Source organism: Pygocentrus nattereri, chromosome 28 (genome assembly GCF_015220715.1).
Source record: "Pygocentrus nattereri isolate fPygNat1 chromosome 28, fPygNat1.pri, whole genome shotgun sequence".
NCBI lineage: Eukaryota > Metazoa > Chordata > Actinopteri > Characiformes > Serrasalmidae > Pygocentrus > Pygocentrus nattereri.
The window spans coordinates 21,662,614-21,685,060 of record NC_051238.1 but is presented as its reverse complement, the minus strand read 5'-3'; the positions used below and the strand labels follow the sequence as shown (position 1 = coordinate 21,685,060).

General features: G+C 41.9%; 2 protein-coding genes across 5 annotated transcripts; one reads left to right on the top strand and one right to left on the bottom strand.

Moving 5' to 3' along the window:
- Nucleotides 1–262: 262 nt before the first annotated feature.
- On the top strand, nt 263–12,175 carry rad9b (RAD9 checkpoint clamp component B). 4 transcript variants are annotated; one of them, XM_017702796.2, is made up of 10 exons: nt 464–553; nt 2,252–2,322; nt 3,363–3,477; nt 4,683–4,782; nt 4,969–5,075; nt 5,221–5,327; nt 6,750–6,814; nt 7,975–8,097; nt 11,356–11,599; nt 11,762–12,175. In XM_017702796.2, the coding sequence occupies exons 1-10, from the start codon at nt 544–546 to the stop codon at nt 11,891–11,893; spliced, it is 1,074 nt and encodes a 357-aa protein (XP_017558285.2). In that variant the 5' UTR covers nt 464–543; the 3' UTR covers nt 11,894–12,175. The 4 variants fall into 4 exon arrangements, with proteins under 4 accessions (XP_037391847.1, XP_017558285.2, XP_017558288.2 ...); XM_037535950.1 differs by lacking the exons at nt 464–553; nt 2,252–2,322 and adding an exon at nt 263–302; XM_017702799.2 differs by lacking the exon at nt 11,356–11,599.
- A 310-nt stretch (nt 12,176–12,485) lies between these two features.
- On the bottom strand, nt 12,486–22,117 carry pptc7a (protein phosphatase targeting COQ7 a). The gene is made up of 6 exons (XM_017702802.2): nt 21,482–22,117; nt 19,439–19,618; nt 16,561–16,759; nt 14,479–14,602; nt 14,266–14,395; nt 12,486–14,154 (listed from the first exon to the last, which is right to left on the bottom strand). Exons 1-6 carry the CDS (start codon nt 21,681–21,683, stop codon nt 14,096–14,098), a joined length of 894 nt encoding a protein of 297 aa, XP_017558291.1. The 5' UTR covers nt 21,684–22,117; the 3' UTR covers nt 12,486–14,095.
- Nucleotides 22,118–22,447: the final 330 nt, after the last annotated feature.

Sequence of the window (22,447 nt, the reverse complement as noted above, 5' to 3'; positions counted from 1 at the left end):
ACTTTATTAGGTACACCTGTTCAGTTGCTTGTTAACACAAATAGCTAATCAGCCAATCACACGGCCGCAACTCACTGCATCTAGGCATGTAGAGGTGGTCAAGACAACTTGCTGAAGTGCAGACCGAGCATCAGAACGGGGAAGAAAGGGGATTTAAGGGGCTTTGAACGTGGCGTGGTTGTTGGTGCCAGACGGGCTGGTCTGAGTATTTCAGAAACTGCTGATCTGCTGGGATTTTCACGCACAACCATCTCTAGGGTTTACAGAGAACGGTCCGAAAAAGAGGAAATATCCAGTGAGCGGTCAGTTGTGTGGACAAAAATGCCTTGTTGATGTGAGAGGTCAGAGGAGAATGGGCAGACTGGTTCCAGATGATAACTAGAAAGGCAGCAGGAACTCAAATAACCAACCAGAATCTCTGAGGAACGTTTCCAACACCTTGTTGAAAGTGTGCCACGAAGAATTAAGACAGTTCTGAATGCGAAAGGGGGGTCCAACCTTTTACTAGCACAAAAATGAAAGAATAAAAACGATTACTGCTTCATGAAGTCCTGTGAGTATACAGAACAGACTCGATTCACAGACCGTAAAAAGGATCGATTTCAGAAAGATGCTTCCATTCTGGTATTTCATGTCGTGGCTTTTTGGAAAAATACTTTAATTGTGTTAAATGTCTTCAGTCCGGGCCGTGCGCCGTGTACACATTCAGCATTTATTCAAAGGAATCAGTTTAAAGACAACAATTCATTCGCTGGTCGATTCATCCCGCCGCTGATGCCCGAGTCCAGTGTTGCCAACTTAGCGACTTTTTCGCAATATTTAGCGACTTTTCAGACCCTCTTGCCCCTTTTTCTGGTGTTATTGGAGACTTTTGGACACGCACATGTTCTTCAGTTGCGGGTCCCACAGCGTTCACAGAGCTCGGTCTCACAGTCAGAGGACCACGGCCACGCTGCACATGAACTGCGCATGCCCAAAGCCGCCGCTGACCCCGCCCCCTATTTACACAGCGGAATGTTAATATAAATAAAAAAAATAGAAAAATAATTAAAAAAAGGAAAAAGAAAGAAAACAAAAACGAGTTCCTCCGCCGAAGTGTCTCTTCTAAGGTCGCTTTGCCGCCCCAAGCCCGGATAGAGGAGGAGGGTTGAGCGTAGAGCAGCAGCTCCGCCCCTCACAACAGCCTTCTGATTAAATTTGATGCGTTAACGTTTAACAACACAGGAAAACATTGATTTATGTAATTTGCGTAAAAATGATTAATGCTTTGTCTAGAACCACACTACATAAAAGTCATTAAGTTATTCTGAGAAGTAACGTCCTATTTCCAAGGCCAAAAAAAGAAAAATAATCATCCATCCATCCATCCATTTTCCAAGCCGCTTCTCCGTCAGGGTCGCGGGGGGGTGCTGGAGCCTATCCCAGCAGTCTTCCAGTCCATCACAGGGCAGACACACAGACACAGACAGTCACTCACACACTCACACCTAGGGGCAATTTAGCATGTCCAATTGGCCTGACTGCATGTCTTTGGACTGTGGGAGGAAACCGGAGAACCCGGAGGAAACCCACGCAACAGAAGTTAATTTATTCAGAGCTCATTTGCAGTTCTAACACATTTACGGTGTTTTTTTACTCACCTTTTTCTCTTCCACACCGCTATTCCTTTATTCTACAGCTTCAAATACACGCAAATGGACCATTATGCAAATTAGGCGATGGCGTCATCCAGTGACTGCTAGCGACTTTTAGGACCAGCCAATAGCCGCTTTCCTTACTGAGGTGTTGGCAACACTGCACGAGTCATTTCGGCGACCAATTGGCGCCAAGTGCGATCGCGAGCCTCTAGTTAGCAGCGAGCTAACACGACTTTTACCAGCAAACACGGTTACGTACCACTAATATGTCCTCTGCCTCGAGGACAGACGAGAAGTTAACTATTTTTATAGTGACATGATTTGTTCATTACTGGCTCCAGTCCAGTAAATCGTGTTATCGAGCCTCTTGGACAACTTAACGCTACTAGTATTAGCTATTGCTTCATAGCTAAGCTAACCTAGCTTGTGACCCTCTGTTGCAAACAAATGAGGTGCATTATTGAAGGAAATGGTGTGAAGGGTATGCTGCGTTTATTCTAACGTTATATTTTCTTTAATTTCAGTCATATCAGATGTTTACCATAAAGAAAGATGGGTAGCTATGTGGTTTGACTGCTTTTTCCTCACTGACAGAGAGCATGTCCTTTTCACAGTGTTTGGAAGGGCTGTTCATGCTCTATCACGGATTGGTGATGAAATTTGGCTGGAGCCACTACAGAAAGGGGTAACTTCACAACGTTAGTCAGGAAATATACAGTTTTAATGGACAGCTTAGGCAGTTTCCACATTCTGTGTGTTGTATCTACACTCACTGGCCACTTTATTAGGTACTAGGTGTTCAATTGCTTGTGAACACAAATAGCTAATCAGCCAATCACATGGCTGCAACTCACTCCCATGTACTTTCACTTTTTTGACCACTTTATGAGCTCCACCTACCTTATTGGTCCACTGTGTAGATAAACTGTAGCTAGTTCATCTGTAATGATGAACTATAACAGCTCTGTGGTCACTAGCTGAACATTGACGAAAGGCTTTAGGAGTGGTTCTCAACACCAGGACTAGATTTGAGTACCTCTGGGGTAGAATGTACTTTGGCTAGTACAGATTGTGTAGGCAGCAGTTTTTTATTGTGCTAAAAATGGGTGAGTGACTGTATTTCAGTATGATATCCTGATATAAAACAGCCGTAGTTTTTTCTTGTAGCAGAGGTGGGAAACTGTGAGCTGTTGTCCGGCACAGTTCGGTGTTTTTCCTGCTAAAGCGCACCAACTCAACCTGATAATTAACTAACGTGTTGAATCAGGTAGGAGAATCACCAAACTGCGCAGGAGTCTGCCTGTCCAGGACTGAAGTGTCCAGCCCCGTCTTATATCCTCACATTAGCTCTGTCCTTCTTTTACCCCTCTCCACAGCTCGCTGTTAGGTCGGTGAACACAGCACATTCAGCATATGCTTGCTTCCTCTTCTCACCCCTATTCTTTAAACACTATACCTCAAACCTAGATGAACTAGAGGAAAATAAAGTTGTCAAGTGCAAAGTGTCTTTGAAGGTATCAAAAAGTGTTTTCCCTATTTCTATATATTTTCTGTAGTTTACACTGTATTTGGCCTGTGTAGTATATCATTTCTAACCAGATTCACACCAAACAATTCTCAGTCAGCTGTATTGTATCTTTTAGCTGCAATAAGAGCTGTCAGAATAGCAACCCCATTTGCCTCGACAAGTGTACATAAGCACTGGATGTTTTCTTTATTCTTCAGTCGGTGCTGCCGCTCTTCCGCAGCGTGGCCACAATAGAGCGCAGTGTGTACAGATGTGAGATATCTATTAACGTCTTAAACAACAGGGTGATGTTCCAGTTTAACTGCAAACATGGTAAGTTGGCTCCGCATGAACCAGCCTTCCTAAATTTTAGAGCTGCATTACTGAAACTCTAAGCACCCACTAGGGGGCAGTATATAATAGCCTACTGCCTCCAATAGTAATCTTTCTAACCAGCATTGTGCTTGTAAATTGTGAAGTATCCATCTTATACAACAAGTTCACATATTTAACGATTATGATGTACTGATTACATGGGAAAACCATAGTTGTAAATGAAAAAAAGGGGGATGCAATTGTGAAGCTAGATACACTATATTTCCAAAAGTATTCGCTCGTCTGCCTTCACACGCATATGAACTTGTGAGATCCCATTCTTAATCCGAAGGGTTTAATATGATATCGGCCCCCCTTCTGCAGCTATAACAGCTTCAACAGTGCAGTCATGTTGGAACAGGAAGGGGCCATCCCCAAACTGTTCCCACAAAGTTGGGAGCATGAAATTGTCCAAAATCTTCTGAAGGACTTCTGAAGCATTAAGAGTTCCTTTCTCTGGAACTAAGGGGCCGAGCCCAACTCCTGAAAAACAACCCCCCTCCATAATCCCCCCTCCACCAAACTTTACACTTGGCACAATGTAGTCGGACAAGTACTGTTCTCCTGGCAACCGCCAAACCCAGACTTGTCCATTGGATCGCCAGACAGAGAAGCGTGATTGGCCACTCCAGAGAACACGTCTCCACTGCTATAGAGTCCAGTGGCGGCGCTTTACTCCACTGCATTCCACGCTTTGCATTACGCTTGGTGATGTAAGGCTTGGATGCAGCTGCTCGGCCATGGAAACCCATTCCATGAAGTGCACTATGCTCCTCAGCATCCGCTGACCCCGCTCTGTCATTTTACGTGGTCGACTACTTCGTTCCCAATCGCTTCCACTTTGTTATAATCCCACTGACAGTTGATTGTGGAATATTTAGTAGCGAGGAAATTTCACACTTGGACTTGCTGCACAGGTGGTGTCCGATCAGGGTACCACGCTGGAATTCACTGAGCTCCTGAGAGCGACCCATTCTTTCACTAATGTCTGTAGAAGCAGTCTGCAGGCCTAGGGGCTCGGCTTTATACACCTGTGGCCATGGCAGTGATTGGAACACCTGCATTCAATGATTCGGATGAGTGACTGAATACTTTTGTCAATATAGTGTATTTTTTAGGTCCTTAATAATCGCATGGGCTTTACCATGAGTTATAAATGGCAGGAATAACCAAGACACACAACTTGAGGTACCAAGAGTGTGAAGCTCTGCAAGCTGTGTTTCCAACTCACCTTTGTCCCAACATTCTAAAGTCACAGCCAAAGTAAGTCTTTTCTTCTTACCTAGAATTTGTTGAGATTTTTCTCAGTGTTTGTATTTCCACATATTGATAGAGATGTTTAATGAAATACAGGTGGCGTCCTACAGCAATCTATTTGGCCATTGAGATTGGTCTTTCAGGTTGAATTGTGATAGCTTTTTGTAAAGCAGAAACTGTTTATTTCTCCAGACTTCTTAGTGATGTTGTGATGCACTTCCCAACCTCACAAGAGGAGATCACACTCTCCATATCACCCATAAAAGTAAAATTTAAGAGCTACTTTGAAGAGGAGAACGGTCAGTTGCTACTTCAGTTGATTTGCTACAATACCTCTGAACACAAAAATATTACAATTGTATATCCAGTGATAATGTAATATTTATTGACTTACAAAAATAAATTTTACAAAATATTTTTCTATCTTGTTTTCTTCTGTTCCAGATCACATCAGGAGCGTGTGTACAGAGATGTCTGTGCATCCTGATGAGTTTGACTACTTTCAGGTTGGGGTCGACTCGGAGGCAACCTTCTGTTTAAAAGAACTGAGGGTAAGAACTTACAGTAGTGACTGAAAAGGACCATTGAGAAGCACTTCTGTGAAATTTTGATAAGTTGTTAATGAAAAAATATTACATAATGTGCAGTGTTCCATAGGAATGAAAACGTAGCTTATATTGGTATGAAAATAGCCTCCGTTTTTCATGATGACATGACCTTCCATTTTGGGAAAAGAAGAAGTGGGTTATGGCTGCTGTGAATGTTCCCATGTTTTATTACTTGCGTTTGCATTTGACTTTGGGTTTATATTATAGGAGAGGTGTGAGGCTCCATTAGGGGAGCCATATTCATTTTTATGGTGACTTATTTCTGTCCCAGTACCCAGATGTTCAGAAGCCAGTGTGCCTATCATGTTCACTTGAACTCACCCTTGAGAAACTATACTTGTGAGCTCATTCATTTGTGTTTTTATTCCAGGTTGTAATGACAGTTCTGGCAGCCTGCTGGTATTTTCAGTGTTAGATTTTTACAGTTCAGAATGTTCACGAGTTCTGTAGCATGAGATGGTCAGCAGCATAGCTGAACGAGTAGTGCATTCAATGGGTAATGAGTGAACGAAAAAGAGCTTTATAGCTGTTATGACAGAGGAGCTGCTTGTTGAACACAGGTGAAAAACGGCTTTTACAGTGTTTATAATGTGTGGACCCAGTCATCAAGACACTTTCTTTAAAATTTGAAGTCAGTTGTTGGTTTGTGGTAAAATATTTTTCTATCTTTCACTGTGATATCTGTTTTTCAATCCCATATTCATTCCCAGTTCGTGTTTGTTTTGCTTCTTGTGTTTGAATAGAAGCACAAACAGGCCCAGTCCAGTTTATTTGCATCGAGTGATAACGGTGATCGTTGGGGTTTTGAGTGCTTTGTTGTAGCTGAAACTTATAATGTGCATGATGCCCTAACAACAAAAACACAAGAAGTTCTGTGAAAGGCCGTCGTTATACGTGTGGCGCTTCTGCTTTTCAAAATATGCCCAGCTTAGTTAATTATAAGCCAAGGTTTGTTCTATACCAACTCTTGTAACTCTTGACCCTCATTTCAGAAGCTTAGGGGACAGGGAGATCCCCCTCCAGTGTTAACATTTATTACGCATGTCTGGGTTGGCTGTTCTGGCCAGTATCTCTGCTGTGTTTGTTTGAGAGACTGAAGCAGTAGGGTAGGTGGCAGCTACATTGGCAGGCTACTAAACTGTCACAGTGAGTTACAGAGTTGGAGAGCACGCTGTGTCCATAACACTCATGACCGTTTGGAAGTACCCCAATCATGTTGCCCAAAGTGAGGAGGTCAACGTGTCCTTAATGGTTACATAGTGTACATTGCTTGTGTGGTGGATGTTAATACATGTTGTGAACTTTTATGATGAATGTGTAGAAGTTTGGTGTCAGCACAGTTAAAGTATAGGCACCTATTTTTAGGGTTTACTGTCATTTGCTGAGACCCATGGTCTTCCAGTGTCTGTCCACTTTGGTGCACCTGGAAGGTAAGTGTGCATGTACTTTGATACACAACAAAATATAAAAAACATTGTGATGCACCATTTTTTCAGTTATATATTTGCTGATGCCGATACATAAAAATGAGGGCCTATGTCTATATCTAACTTGCACTATATTTCCAAAAGTATTCACTCACCCATCCAAATCATTGAATTCTGGTGTTCCAATCACTTCCATGGCCACAGGTGTATAAAACCAAGCACCTAGGCCTGCAGACTGCTTCTACGTTAGTACATTACATTAGTGAAAGAATGGGTCGCTCTCAGGAGCTCAGTGAATTCCAGCATGGTACCGTGATCGGACGCCACCTGGGCAACAAGTCCAGTCGTGAAATTCTCACTACTAAATATTCCACAGTCAACTGTCAGTGCATAGAGAGCTTCATGGAATGAGTTTCCAAGGCCGAGCAGCTGCATCCAAGCCTTAAATCACCAAGCGCGGTGCAAAGCATCAAATGCAGTGGTGTAAAGCGCCGCCACTGGACTATAGAGCAGTGGAGATGTGTTCTCTGGAGTGGCCAATCACACTTCTTCATCTGGCAGTCCAATAGATGACTCTGGGTTTGGTGGTTGCCAGGAGACGGTACTTGTCTGACTGAATTGTGCCGAGTGTAAAGTTTGGTGGAGGGGGGATCATGGTGTGGGGTTGTTTTTCAGGAGTTGGGCTCGGCCCCTTAGTTCCAGAGAAAGGAACGCTTAAAGCTTCAGCACCAAGAGAGTTTGGACAATTTCATGCTCCCAACTTTGTGGGAACAGTTTGGGGACGGCCCCTTCCTGTTCCAACATGACTGCGCAGCAGTGCACAATGTGGGTCCATAAAGACATGGATGAGCGAGTTTGGTGTGGAAGAACTTGACTGGCCTGCACAGAGTCCTGACCTCAACCCGAATACTTTTGGCAACATGGTGTATATCTGTAAGGTTACTAATGCAGTAAAACAGATAAAATGCAGCTACATTAGCAAAGTAGCCTAGCATCACATTCTGTACAATAAATGCATCATCAAATTAGTTTTGTTAGAAATGTCAGCCAAATGTAAATATCTGTTCGTTGGCTTTTTAAAGTGAATAGCTGCCGATACCAATATTATTCCAATATCATCTTGCATACCAGTTTTTGGTGATGTGCTTCGTACTGTCTCACAGGCCAGTGTCTTTCAGTGTGGAGGATATGGTGCTGGAGGCTGTTGTGGTATTGTCCACTCTAGTGATTGCAGCCAGCGAGAATCCGTCACAGGTTTCTATTGTACAGGAAGCTCCAGTGCCAAGGTGAGTTATTCACTTTGAATGTCAAATATATCTGCAGTAAATATGTCACAACTTATAACTGGTTTGTTTATGAAAACAAAACAAGAACAGTTGACTGATTGAACTGTCATTGTGTCACCATTTCGTTTATAGACTGTACAGTAGCTTCTAGTTTACAGGCAAATTTCTTCTGTACACAGTGACCAGACATGTGCCTTTGCATGTACTAATGGAGTTGAGATCCCTGCCATAGACCACTGAGACCTTCACCAAGAGCTGTAAAGCTGCTCCAAAATTAACGTACCATAAAAATAGCCAAAAATTACCATGAGCATGTCACACATCATTATACACTTGCCACTTTATTAGGTACATCTTGCTAGTAAAAGGTTGGACCCCCTTTTGCCTTCAGAACTGCCTTAATTCGGACCGTTCTCTGTAAACCCTAGAGATGGTTGTGTGTGAAAATCCCAGTAGATCAACAGTTTCTGAAATACTCAGACCAGCCCGTCTGGCACCAACAACCACGCCACGTTCAAAGTCACTTAAATCCCCTTTCCTCCCCGTTCTGATGATCGGTCTGCACTTCAGCAAGTTGTCTTGACCACCTCTACATGCCTAAATGCATCGAGTTGCGGCCATGTGATTGGCTGATTTGCTGTTTGTGTTAACAAGCAACTGAACAGGTGTATCTAATAAAGTGGCTGGTGAGTGTATAACTTCACTTAATGTGGAACTCTTTACTTTAGTGACCTGAGTTTAAAAAAAAAAAGCAAAACACAAATGAAGGGCAATAAAGACCGATAACTTTATTTACTTTGTATGTAGCTTCACACTGAATTCTTCAATAAACATTATTACATCAATGTTAGATTAACCTTCAGGCTACAGATGCAAACACTGGTACACACTGCAGTACAGGTTTGGAAAAAAATATGTCTGAGAGGGCAAATTCGAGTGACTAGTGTCCACGATAATATTAACATTCATGCTTAACACTGTAGTACATCAAATTACAGTACAGGATAATATTAATGCATTTCCCTAAAATGTGTACTACCTTTTTCATTACTGTCCTATTGCTGCTATTTCTTATGCAAAACCAACCTCCTCTCCTGTCTGCCAGCTGTCACCACTAAGCTCTTAGTTGAGTGGCAGCTTGCAGTATCCATCCCTTTACTTTGCTATATATAATAAGGCATAGCCAGGGCCATATATGCTGCATCACCCCCTGTGACCTGCCCAGCCGGGACAGTGAGGCTTTCCGTGCAGTGTACTGTGAATTAGTGTGCCAGCCGGGTTACTCACATCTGGGTCAATCGTAAGCAGGTCCCGCGTCATAGCTGACCTGTTGCACAGGCATTTGAAGGCCATGTCTTTGGCACACATTCATTTATAAGGCTGTTCTCGGCTTCTTTGAGCTGACTCTGTGAGATAAGATTTACAACCACAAATTATTAATGATTGTACATATTGTACAATATAATTTTTTAAAGAATGCACAAAATAGAGGTCAAGGAAACAGTGGCCAGCCGGAGCCTGGTAGCAAAAGTAATAAGGAAGGAAGGTTTGGTCCAAAATGTAATGTAGGTAGCTGGATACCGATAACAGCCACTGTAGCTCAGACCTGTGGTTGTTATCAACAACCTGGTAATTAAAGCAAATTTGCGCCAACACTGATAACACATGTAGCTTCACCACAGAAATGGAGTACGCATTTGCAAGCCCTAATTTATTGTATTTGACTCACCATCTTTTTTTTTTTTTTCTTTTTTTTTTTTTTACAAAACAGAGTTGCCTTGTTCTTATGAGTGCTCAGTTTAGCTGGACCTCACAGAATTATTCCTGGATATGTTTACCATTTATAATTTGTCCTCTCTGTCATAGATGCCATATATTTCTACATCAGTGGTGTCCAATCATCTGCATTCTTAAATTCTTTAAAGACCAATTAAAGATCAATTAAACAAACAGAATAAGATGTGCTCCTGCTTGTTCAGAATGAAAAACTGCATCCGCACAACCTCTGTGTTACACATGTAGAGTAACTTGGGTGTAATATTACTGAAATTATTCGATTTGCTGTCTGTTTTACTAGAATTAATTAAAACAGCAGCAAACGAAGAGCAGTAATACTGGGGACAGCAGGAAAAATGAGAAGACTATACGGTCATCTGTCCAAAACCTGTTGGACTGAAATTCTCAGTCCTTAAATCAATATTAACGATTGATCATAATATTCAGATGTTCATAATCTTTGATTATCTACATTGGGCGATCGTGAACTGAATGCTGAAGGGTCACTTTTTAAAGCAAATGTGTGCCACCATTAAAATTCCAAGAACAAATCAGAGGCAAAACAGTATCAAAACTGGGCAGAAACTATGTCCCTTGTGTCTTGCCAAGCTTATTAGTGAACATATGAACCCAGCTGTTCAGGCAACATCATCAGTCTTTTCCCAGTAAAGAAGATAAGACTGGCAGAAATATACGTTATGTTTTTATAACACCGTTATAGCGTAACAAAGTAGTAAACTGTCTTCTAGTTTGAATGGAAAAACGGCGCATGCATTCCACCTTAGTTGTTTGCCCAAAAAGTTAAAATCACCTTAAATGAGATGAAAATACTTTAAAATGCTGTAATGTCAAAATGTTTAAGGTTGCAGAGGTGAAAATAAAGTAACTGCATTTCCCAGTCAACAATCCATTTCAGTTGCACTGCACTAGAATACAGAAAAGGTTTGTAGAAGTCAGTGGACAGGTCTTTCACTTTGCTTTCTTTCAGTTTCTTCCAACTGCTTCTACATTTGCCAAAGTAATTTAGTAACCACATATTTCAGCATTTGCATAATTCAGATATTGTATAGAATAAAGTCAAGAGACTGTAGACAGTGTCTTAGCTGTTGGCCAACCCTATGCTTCTAGGCACATGCAGAAGAGAGGAGGTTTTATAGCCGTCAGAGCTGAGACAGGGCCAAATCCTAATATAGTACAATCCCTGAGGGAGAATTGCATTCGCTATCCAACATTTGCCATTCCTTCCCTTACTTTTGCAAGCCCCCCAGCCCACCCTCGGCGTCCTTCACTGGCCTCTTCTCATTCTGTTCTGTCACCCGTGCGTACACGTGCTGTAGTAACTACAGATAGAGTAGCCCAGAATATGGTTATGTTTGCAACAGATGCAAGTCTACATCATAGCTAATGATTTAGATTTGTTTTAAAGGTTGAGAATTTTTTCTTGCTAGACATTGAATGTTGCTGTAATTCATCTTTACTTAGGAACATCAGTGATGTCTGTCCAGCAAGCACCCCCATAGCTGACAATTCCGTAGCAAACATCTCCAAACACGAGGGTCCTTTAGAGGCAGAGGTTGCTTGCGTGCCATCCGAGAATTCAACTTTCCCTCTTGGGGAGCAGGTGGCCTCCAGCCAGGGAAGCCCAGTCTTCTTCCCAGCCTCCTTCCACATGAAAAATCTCTTGCAACTCCACAGAGAAGAAATGGACCTTTTAAGACCTAAAGGGGTGTGTGGTGTTGGCGCTGGATCTTGTAATTTAAGCTGAAATTTGTGGGTTATGCACAAAGATTGAAGTAGTAAATGTAATATTGGAATATCTTCATTTTCTTACCAAAATAATTAAATACGGGGATACTCCATCCTTTGACTCAATATTGTTTTCCACCAGATGCATTCTCTGCTCTTTGGAGCCGTATCAAGCAGCATGGCAGATGGCATTGCATCAGAACTGCCCAGCCTGGTGTGCGCCAGTGACACCGAGGATGATGCTGGAGATGATGGCGTCAGAGTGGAAGAGTAATTCAGGTAACATACCCCGAGGGAGACGAAGAAGATTGAACATTTGTATGTAGTTTAGAGGCACTAAGTGTGTGCAGATATAGAATACACTCTTCCATATTGATTGATACTGTAAAATATTTAAACCAGACTGTTTAGCTTTGATGTGGCCTAAAAAGCAATCAAATATTATATTGGGACATTGATTTCCTACATTTTTAAAACAAAATGCCATTTTCTTTCTTTTTCTGTTTCGGTTCTGTGTATGTAAATGTTCATTTCAGTTATGTGCCTCACTCAAATGTTGTACTTTTGTAGCAATTACATATTCTATGAAAATATTTAAAAAGTTGAGATTAAAGCTTCAACACAAAGTTAGGAAATCCGCTTAAATGAATCCTGTGTTTTACCACTCCAGTGTTTGTAGAGGAACATTTGCCTAAATGTTTTATTCAGAATTGCTTGGATTTCCAAAACGGCTTTGAAGGAATGTACTTTTGCACTATTGAATGCCTTCTGCATTAAGCTTACATAACGACATCAGTGTGTGCATTAGGACAAAGGCTTTGTATGTGCGTAATACAATCTTGTTCTCAGATAAATCCAGCACACAATTTAAAAAAATAAACCTTTATTAGATCATGTGATCCATCACATATCCACTTTAAGCATTCACAGATGCTAGCATTAGCCTTGTGCGTTAACAGTATACACCTCAAGGAATATTTAAAATTAAGTTTAAAAAAAAAAAAAAGCAGAGCAAGAAAACAAACACAGAACCCACACACTTATCAAATATAGGTTACTTTCATATACAATGTCTGATGTGTAATAGCCTACACTTGCCAAATGTATACATCATACATAAATATACAGCAAGTTTGTATATACCTTATACATCTCATTCAAACACACATACACACATTTGTGCAAACACATACACACAATAGCATAAGAACCTCCAAAGTGGTTGACATGGCATTAAAAGTTTTTTTTTTCCTCTTAACATAAAACCTTTGCAGTCTCTTACATTGTCAGTTACATAACAGCTCACATTAGGTGGTAAGGGGAGCAACACTGGTCTGATACAATAAATATGTAAAATATTTAATATTTAAAAAAAAGAGTGACAGAAGGAAAGAAAAAAAATTACAGTTATCTCCCTTTGCAAAGTTACTACAGCACTTTGCCCTGGACCCTGAAATGTGGTGTTATGCTTACTTGCATCATTACAGAGCCGAGGCTGATCACATTACCAACCTTTGCCAGATAAAGCATCCAGAACAGGTTTCTTTTTCGCCGTTTATTTGGAGTAAGGCATTTTCACTTTATGATTAATTAACAATGATTCAATTGTATATGCACTCAGTTTATTCAGACTAAGCCAAATGAACTTTACATGACACGATTTTAAATTTACCAGGCTCAGAACATAGCCCATGTCCATCAAAGGCTCATTTAGAAAGATTTCATTAGATTTGCATTTGAGAACTCAACAGGCAAAAGTGGGCATTTGTACAGATTCCTCTCAGATGAGTTGATCTCCCCTGGCTTTGCCAATAGCACGGCAACATGTTTAGCCCCAACTCTTCGCTAGACTCCTCAGATATAGTCTAGTATTGGCATGATGGTACCATTTCCACGATAATCACTCACGCATGATGTGGGATCAGTGTTTATCGTTTCGCTGGCTATTTTTAGGGTGCATATTCCTGCTTAGATGTACCTTTTGGAGAGCTCTTTTATTGTGCAGCCATAATGCATCCATCTCTCATCATCCTGAGCTTAGCTCTTTCTTCATTTGTTGGTTCCAGACCCCTTAATCTTCGACATTCATATATCATCTCTCCTCAAAAACACTTACTACATGCTGATAGTTTACCATTCATTGCAAGAGCACTGTGAGACCAGGCACCTGTAAAAGCTCTCATCAAGCCCTGAACAGCTAAGTTCCTGAAGAGCAGATGCAGTGCGAACCCATTTTAACTGGTTCATACCAAAATGTAAAAAGTGGACTATTATTTCCTCTTCAGCCTCATGCTGAAGGTAAAAGTCATAACTGAAAATGAGAGTGAGAAAGATATGCTAAAAACCAGCGGAAGAGGTTGAAGGTTGGATCCTTGCCAACAAAAGGAAAAATTTAATCAGCCCTCATCCTGCCAGCAGGAAGCAATGAACACTCCAGTGAACAATCGGAAGACAAGAGGAGCAGTCAGAACAAGCATCAATCTGTGTACTCTGCAACGATTGACAGCAGAACTGTGATGTCATCTGGCTTTCCTCCTATGGAATTTATAAAAAAAAAAAAAAAAAAAAAAGAGAGGAGTCTTTGTTAGAAGTCTTGTCTGAACAGCTAGACATGTACAAGAAATAAAATATTTGAATATTACTCACCTCTTACATTCAATCCATTGTCATTGGCAAATTGTGCAAAAGGTGACATGTAATTGGGATCATAGGCCAAAACATGGGCCTGCTCAGCAATACTCTTGGCTGTCTGCTGGATGCTCTCATAATTTGTATACTAGAAGACAGCACAACATAACTTTAGCACCCCACTTGAAAACATTTCTACATATAGTGATCATCAAAAGCTCAGGCCTGTACCTTTAGCTTTTTGAGTTCTTGTAAGATCATGTAGTCTGGCATGTTGTCAAAGAGTCCATCTGTGGCTGTGAGGATGATGTCTCCTAGCTGAACGTCAAAGGATGAGCTGTCAGCAGCTTCAGGACTATGAGAGAACAGAGGCATATGATTGTAATGCATTGCATCCTTGAGAAACCAGGAGGGAACTGAAGTGTGTAGGCTCTTGTAATTAAAGGGATTAACTGAAAGCATATTTTGACAATTTTTTTTATCCTAACAGCTTGTTTTTGAGCTTCGAAAGAACTATTTGATATTTATCGACTTCGAGGTTGCTGGCATGTATATGACACATGAGCAGCATTGATGAATCTCAGTGTTTCCTTGTATGGGACGGTTAAATTTCATTTGTGACCAATCGTGCAGAAATATTTTTTATTCACCGACAATCTAAGGGGCCTGGAATGTAGCACAACACTTGATCAAACTGTAAATGTTGTATACTAGGTTCCTCACAGGGTTATCCATGAGTGCAACAGTACTACAACTTTTGCTTCTGAAATCAAGATCAGATTTGATTTTTGAGTTTATCTTTAAAAAAAATGTCTTTATGCTACAGAGCCCCAATTATATCCGACACTGATTGGTTTGATTCTATTTGAGCGCAGTCTTGGATTTCATTTGTAGTTCATATTATATACAACCACTGTACCTCCTGGAGCATCTAACACAGTCAAATGTGTTATGGTCACAACTAGATCCACAGTATATGATTTTCACTCCGCATATTCTTTACTCAGGAATTCAGCCAAATCAGCTTGTCACTTTGATCTTTCTCAGCAGTTCTAAAAGAACTGTTCATCCCAAGTTCATTAGTTGTTATGTATTATGCTGCATGAGTACACTTTTAGACCTCTGCTAAAGTGTCAAGTTCAATTCTTGGAAGGTCACTAACTCTGGGCTCTCATGCTGAAAACATTAGCTGTGGCCATCTCTCTATGAGCCCAGCCAACTCAAGCTGCTGTCCATCCCCTTCATTTTTAGATTTATGCTTTTCCTGAGTTTAAAAATAAGAGAAAATGGAACAGATTAAAGTATTATAGATTAGAGAACATCTGGCCACAAATAACTATTTCCTCTGGCTCACCTATTAAGGGGCAAATACAAATCATGTAAAAATTGACCTTGGCTGCAGTGTCACAAACTAGGTAAGGGTTTGATAAACCTGGTAATCTAACTAAACTGAACTTAATAATAATGCTTTTTTTTGTTTTTGGATGTTTGATCAATTTGAGATGTTTGTTTAGCTCCCTTTGTATTTTATTATTTATTTATTATTTTTCAGCAATCAGAGTAAAAGCACGCTGAGAGCTGTGACATTAGATTAGTAAGCAAGTTCAGATTATTGAACAACAAATACACGCAAGAGGCTCAAAATAATTACTTGTTAAAAGTACAACAGAAAAAAAAATCCTCCTAGTAGAGTAACAGGATTGTTTGATATGGAGAGGGCCTCTAGTCCACCCTGTGTGTCACTAGACTTTGGACGAACACTATCAGTGGCAGCTATCCAGCCCTCACTGGCTGCCTCCCCGCCTATTAAAATTCCCTTGGTGACTGGACACAGCATGGCTCTTGGCACACTGCTGGAACGAGTCACAATAACACATGAAAATGTTGCTACCCTTGTAATCTGTGGAATCGCTGTCCTATATCAAGATGTTCCTTGAGAGCAAGATAAAGATATCTTGCACCAATGGTTGCACATCAGTGTACAAAGCATATGCCAACATGCAGGCATGCTGCCAATGACAACATTAAGGAAAAAGTAAAGCAAAGCTGATGACTCGCAAGCACTGAGCCTAATATTTCTTAAACCTTTGCAGGAATAACGTTTACTATTCAGCGTTTCAACAGTGACTTATTTTCCACCAGTGGGGGGCAGTAATCCAGAGAAGTTAGTAGCCAAACACTCAAACAAGTTAATCAAGCCCTTCTGTTACCAGTAAGGATTATGTCTTATTCAAAGAATCTTCCAGCAGGGAATCCTGCCTCTGTTGGATTACTGTTGCAAGTGGAAAAGAGGGAAATGTAGTGATGCCTTACCTGTCACTAAGGACAGAGCCCTCTGCCTCTGGGGGAGCAATTGAGAGCTGGAAAGGGGTATTGAAATAGTGCTGTTGCTCATCAGACCTGTGTACTACCTCCCCTCCACGAACAACCAGGAAGCCTGAATCGCCCAAATTTGCTGTGTGAAGCTGATGGCTTTGTCTGTCCAGCACCACTATGCAGGCTGTGCTGCTTCCTGAAGGGACAACACAGGTGTCTATTAGACGCAAAGACATATTTAAATACTAAAAAGACCAAATGAATGTGAGAAATAAATAAACTAGAAAAGACACTGTGTAACAACGGATAAGTCAGCACAATATTAAACAGGGCTTCACCATTTACTTGAATCAAGCCAGTCAACTGTGGTGGCTTACATGAGAAGTAATGACAAGTGTTGAGCAAGGCAAGGAATATAGTTCCTTTGGAATTCATTGCTACATTCAGCACAGAGAAGTAACAAACTGTACAGATGTTATTATACAGCAATTACAAATGTTTTATACAACCGAAATGCCCCAAAAGTCAGTAAAAATGAAGCCTAAATAAAGTCTTGCCTCTTGAGTGGGATTGCATGCAAATTTACAGTCTCCTGTCTGTATTTTAATCCCACATGTTGGTGCATGCAAAGCATGGCAAAGAATTTTCTGCATGCAAAGCCCCTTTGACAAGAACATCAGTCTCAAGACTCTAGAAGCACAACTGTGGGAAGCCGTTCTCTGACTCATACAGTAATGGAGACCTGTGGTCTATACAGACTTAAATTACAGTGTTCAAAAAAGCTTTCTCTGACTTGAAGGTCAGAATGCAAGTGTAGTATGTGGGAAGTCTTGCTTGAAAATTATTTTCGTAGAGCATAAATTACATTCTGGTGTTTTTGGCCTGTAACGTTTCGTTATTGAATGCATTAATTTGTATATTCTAATCCATACCAAAACGGGGGTATTCAAGAATGTATCATTACACTTAGTGATTCGTTTGAAAAGACAAAGGAAGTCCTCATGTACTTTGTCCAAAAATATCACTGTGTGGGGTCTATTAAATTTAACTGACATGTGGCATATATAAAAAAAAGCTGAGCAAGCCTAGTTGACCTTAATTTTGGATGAAGATGGTGTCAGGAAAAGATCTAAGTGAATTTGAAAGAGTGCTCATTAATGGGGCACAGATGGCAGCAGCTTCAGTCACAAAAACTGCTCAGTAGGCTAGTGTTTCAACCAAAGTGACCTCTGCATTTAGATCTATGGAAAGACATCAGTAAATAAGAGTCAGAAATCGGTGGTTGAAAGCGTACATTCATTGATCGTGATGCTCTTGCATTATTGCAATATATATAAGGAAAAACAGGAGCAGCTGTTCCTCAGGTGACTGAGAATGTCAAATCAGGACGTGATCAGATGGTCAGCAAGAGTCCATCAATAACTACTTACGGAGGAATATAGTAGGGCTGCAGTGTGTAAACCCTTCATTTCAAAGATACAATTGCACATAAGAGTTCATAGGTGCAAAAAACAGGCAGTGATCAACAAAGACATGGAAAAATTGATTGTCAAGTAAACGATCCTTTGCCATATTCTCAACAAGTAGGCTGTGCATGTATGGTGTGCGCAAAGGAAACGGTACAAGCCTGTTTGCTTTAGCCCTATAGTGGGTGGGTCTGGTGGCTCTGTCATGCTACATGACATGTCTCCCATACCGGGAGCATTTAGCGGTCATGGTTTGCTGTCATTCGTTTGATCCCTTAGAGGGAAGGGTCACAACAAATCAATACAAAGTAAATCTGACTGATCCCATTTATCCTGTGATGAAACATTTCTCTCCTGATGGGAGCGGTCTCTACCAAAATGACCGTGACCCATCCACAGAGCATGAAGGATCGCTGAATGGTTAGATGAGTATGAAAATAAAGTAAATCGTATGCTATGGCCTTTGAAGTAACCAGATCTCAGCTCAGTTCAACATCAAGGGGGGATTGTGGACTGATGTTCTAAATCCTATTCAGGCTGGATTAGTTTTACCTGGGGAGATGCTGTAATTTCAGAGATTACCAAAGAGATCTGTGATTTTAATCCCGTGCGAATCTGCTTTTTTTTTTAACAAGTCTGCAAAGTAATAATTCTGGAGCAAATTACCTTCTAGAATTCCCCAAACTCAGCGCTCCCTCAGTCATCTCAGTATAATAGTAATCCTGTTCAAATCAGCATCATAGTGTGTATTAAAAAAACTGGGAAACAGAAACTGACACCGAAACTAACAGCTCAAATGGAGCTTGATTTGACCCAGTTCCTCAAGTTCATGACAAGACTGCTGAAATCTACATTATTGTTTTAACGGCCAAATTATAAGGATAAAGAAAATAAAATACGTCCAGAGAACCCTTTCTCAAGGCGTTGTGTTTTCTATTTTTTTGGGTCGCATTTTGGAAACTAAATGGACCCACATTGCCAGCCTAATGCTAGTCTAAATGTCATTGAGCTGGATAACGTGTTACTGTTCAGAAGTGTGCCGCTTATTAAAGAATGCTGATGTAAACGTCCACATTATGTTTCTATTTGGACTGTTGGGCGTAACGTACACAGATCCTTTATCCTATACCAGTCGACCAGCCAAGTCATGCACAAATCCTCTGGTAAAACTGATCCAGCTAGAAGAGGGCTTTACACAGCCACCATCATCCTACCACCTTTATCAAAACACCAATTGAGGGAGTGTCATTTGTAGGAATGGCATTGCATGCATCCCGTACAGTTCAAGAAACTTGTGGAATCTCTGCCAAGGCACACTGACGTTTTGTGGTGGTTTGTGGTGGGTCAACACCTTCTTGAACACTTCTTCAATTCATCCAGGGGCATAAGGTCTGATACTAAACACTCACCTAATAGAGGTACTTTGTTCTGAAGGAGCTCATAGTAACTGGTGGTAAGGATTCCCACTGGGTTACTGGGTACAAAGCGACCTTCTTTGACCAGCCTCTCGCACGTCCTCATTAGGGTTGCAGAGAACTGAGAGGGATCTACTCCATAATCACGCCAACCACCCACTCCATCAGCCACACCTACAGAAGAAAAGAATCGAGAGAAAAACAAAACGTTTAAGACCACAATTCTGAGAGGAAAAAGAGAACATAACAGACCGCTCATGAGGTGACCAAGTACAGCAGCAGTTGTGACGTCAGGCAGCTTTGGCCACTGCAGAAGAAACAACACTGTCGGCACACAGGCAGGAAACAGGCTTTGGCAAGATAAAGGATAAAGGACAAGGACACTTTGTAGGACTTTTTGAAACGTTCATCAAGAAAGAAAAATAGCATTTCAATAGCAACAATTAACTGCCGAAAGCCTAGAGCATTTACCACAGCCTAAAATTGTCCTGCACATTACCCAGACTTTCCATTTAAAGACAGCCCTCCCAACTGGTCCCTTGACAGAGATAACGCAGAGACTCGTGTTACCATACAAGGCAAGTCCCTTTGTATATTCAACCTGCTTCTCATGGGCTTCATAGCAGCAGCAACTCTTACACGGCCTAAAACAACATGCCAGTATGAACCAAAATCAACTAATGAAGCTGACTCCAAAATATATAAAAAAATATGGGATCACATTCTTTTTAAAAGTGGTCCAATATTTTGTTTGGTTTGGTAGTTTTGCCGTTTGAGTTTAACACTTCTGAAACTGAGATCTTACAGTCATGCTGAGGCAAACTTGCCTGTTGTCAATTCAGCTGCAGTGATCCACACACGAAGGTTTAGCTATTTACGACCAGCCACTTCTATCTACCATGTCAGATAACATGTTGAACCCATCTGAATTAGAGGGTCACCTCTCTGACCCGCTGACTAAACTACTCCCCTCCTGAGTGCCAGTGCTGCTCCTCAGACTCTTTGCATGACAGCTCCCAAAGTGTATGAGTAACTGACCTACCAGAAGAGTGAAGAGTACATTTAATTGCCTGGGTTGAATAAGCCATTCTTCACCATCCAAACGAAGCGTCATTACTGGCTTTGTTTCCCCAGCAGCAAAGGAAACTACGAGTCACTTTACCGAACCGACTCTTTAAACGTTTGGATTCAACGAATCGAATGCTCGATTCAATAACTCGTCGATGCCCGTCAAGGCAACTTTGTTCTCCGCCTTTCCACACAGACATTGAGATCAACGTCCGCGAGTCTGATTTTTAAAACGTCTCCATGAGATGAAAGTGTAATAAATATATGAATGTTGTTATTTAGCTAATAACGTCATAACAACAGCCTGGATGCTTCGGTCGGATTTGTGCGTCAGACCCTCTGATTTGGTAACGCGAATCTGTTCTTTCACGAGTCGGTACATCCCGCGACTCAGAAGGAGAAGCGGCTTAGACGGTGTGTGTGTGTGTGTGTACACTACTAGATGGGTAGCCCGGGGCCAGGGGGTGTTTAGCATCATCTGATCTCTCTCGTTCTCACAGTTAGATTAGGTATCGACTAAAAGGGCAGCTGGCCTCATGTAGCTACGTTCTGGTATAACTAACCTGCTGAAAATCCAGCCCAAGTTTCTAGTTAGCTGCCACATCTGGCTCTATTAAGTAAATACTGATGTTTACACGACCGTCGCCGAACAGGGAAGACAACTGTTCTACCAAAACATTAGCCTAGCTAACGTTAGTCAACCTAGTTAGCTAGTTCGCTAACCCAAGTGCCAATATACTGAACGTCTTACCGGGTCACAGAGAGAGAGAGAGAGATGACGTTATATGGCTACTGATTTAAAGATTATTTTAGCAGAGGTATAACCAACAAAGGGCACGGCATAATGCTGAATTAGCTGGAAAGCATTCCGATAAACCGACGCGAGGTTAGCTGGACATGCTCGGCTTTGTTGCCGAGCAAACCGCATGTTCTGGGATCCGCTCCAGGACCGACAGTCACACAACTCACCCAAAACATCAGCGGATCTGTGTCTGGCGATGAAACAGGCGTCATCGCCGTAGCACATGCCTTTCTTCAGAATCCCCTTTCGGAAGTCTTTGCCGTATCCAAAGCTCGCCGACACCAGGCTGTAATCGCGGCTGTCCGTCTGAGAGAGACCGCCGATCACAGCCCTGGCGACCAGCCTGCCGTAGGAGAGAACGGACAACATCACCCGAGCAGGAGCAGGAGCAGCAGCAGCAGCAGCAGCAGCAGCCCCACCTGAACCGACCTGCCTCGGGGCTAGCCTGCCTAATCACAGCCGATCCGCGTTTCCAATCACCGCCTTTCGGCTGTTACAACACAGAAAGCGAGCCGTGCTGCGGCCGCTGCGGCGCGGCGCTGCTAAACAAGAGCAACGGTCCAACTTTCAGCGCCAGCCAGCGTCACAAACGACCCTCTTCTCGTTCCCGTACGTCGACACTTTACATCAGCCCGTCCTTAACGTTTTGGGCCCACACGTGTTTTTAATTCTCTAAACGCATCCAAAGGTCACGACACTCGCGTTCCTGTTCGGCTCCATCCCACCGGTCGTCCTCTTCCGCGCACGGCGTGCTAACGGCTAGCCTGCTGGCTGCGGAGGAAAACCACTACCAGAGTCTTGTGACTGGCGTGACGTCACTGGCTCTTACACAACTTGGACGCTTTTCATGGACAGCGCTCATTTACAGTGAAGCCCTGGAACAGCGGGCCTGTAGAGCTGTCTTGTCCTCCTGTCCCTCAGTCTGTCTATCTGTCCGGCTAGAATAGACTTCTCGCTTCTTCACACATTGGAATGCATCCGCTTGACTGTGAAAGGGGGTTTCGCACATTCTTACAGTGTGATGTACTAGTGTTTTTTTTTCACCACTTCCATTAGTCCATCATGGGTATTTTTGCTTTACGTGTAAATATATATACACACACACACACACACACACACACACACACACACAC

Excerpts from the sequence above, each read along its gene's own strand:
- rad9b (XM_017702796.2), top strand. Across the intron at positions 4,783-4,968 it reads ATTCTAAAGTCACAGCCAAA|ACTTCTTAGTGATGTTGTGA; the intron begins GTAAGTCTTTTC and ends TTATTTCTCCAG. Across the intron at positions 5,328-6,749 it reads TCTGTTTAAAAGAACTGAGG|GGTTTACTGTCATTTGCTGA; the intron begins GTAAGAACTTAC and ends ACCTATTTTTAG.
- pptc7a (XM_017702802.2), bottom strand. The coding sequence starts at position 21,683 with ATGTTGTCCGTTCTCTCCTACGGCAGGCTGGTCGCCAGGGCTGTGATC. Across the intron at positions 19,619-21,481 it reads CAGATCCGCTGATGTTTTGG|GTGTGGCTGATGGAGTGGGT; the intron begins GTGAGTTGTGTG and ends TTTCTTCTGTAG. Across the intron at positions 16,760-19,438 it reads GAACAAAGTACCTCTATTAG|GAAGCAGCACAGCCTGCATA; the intron begins GTGAGTGTTTAG and ends TTGTCCCTTCAG.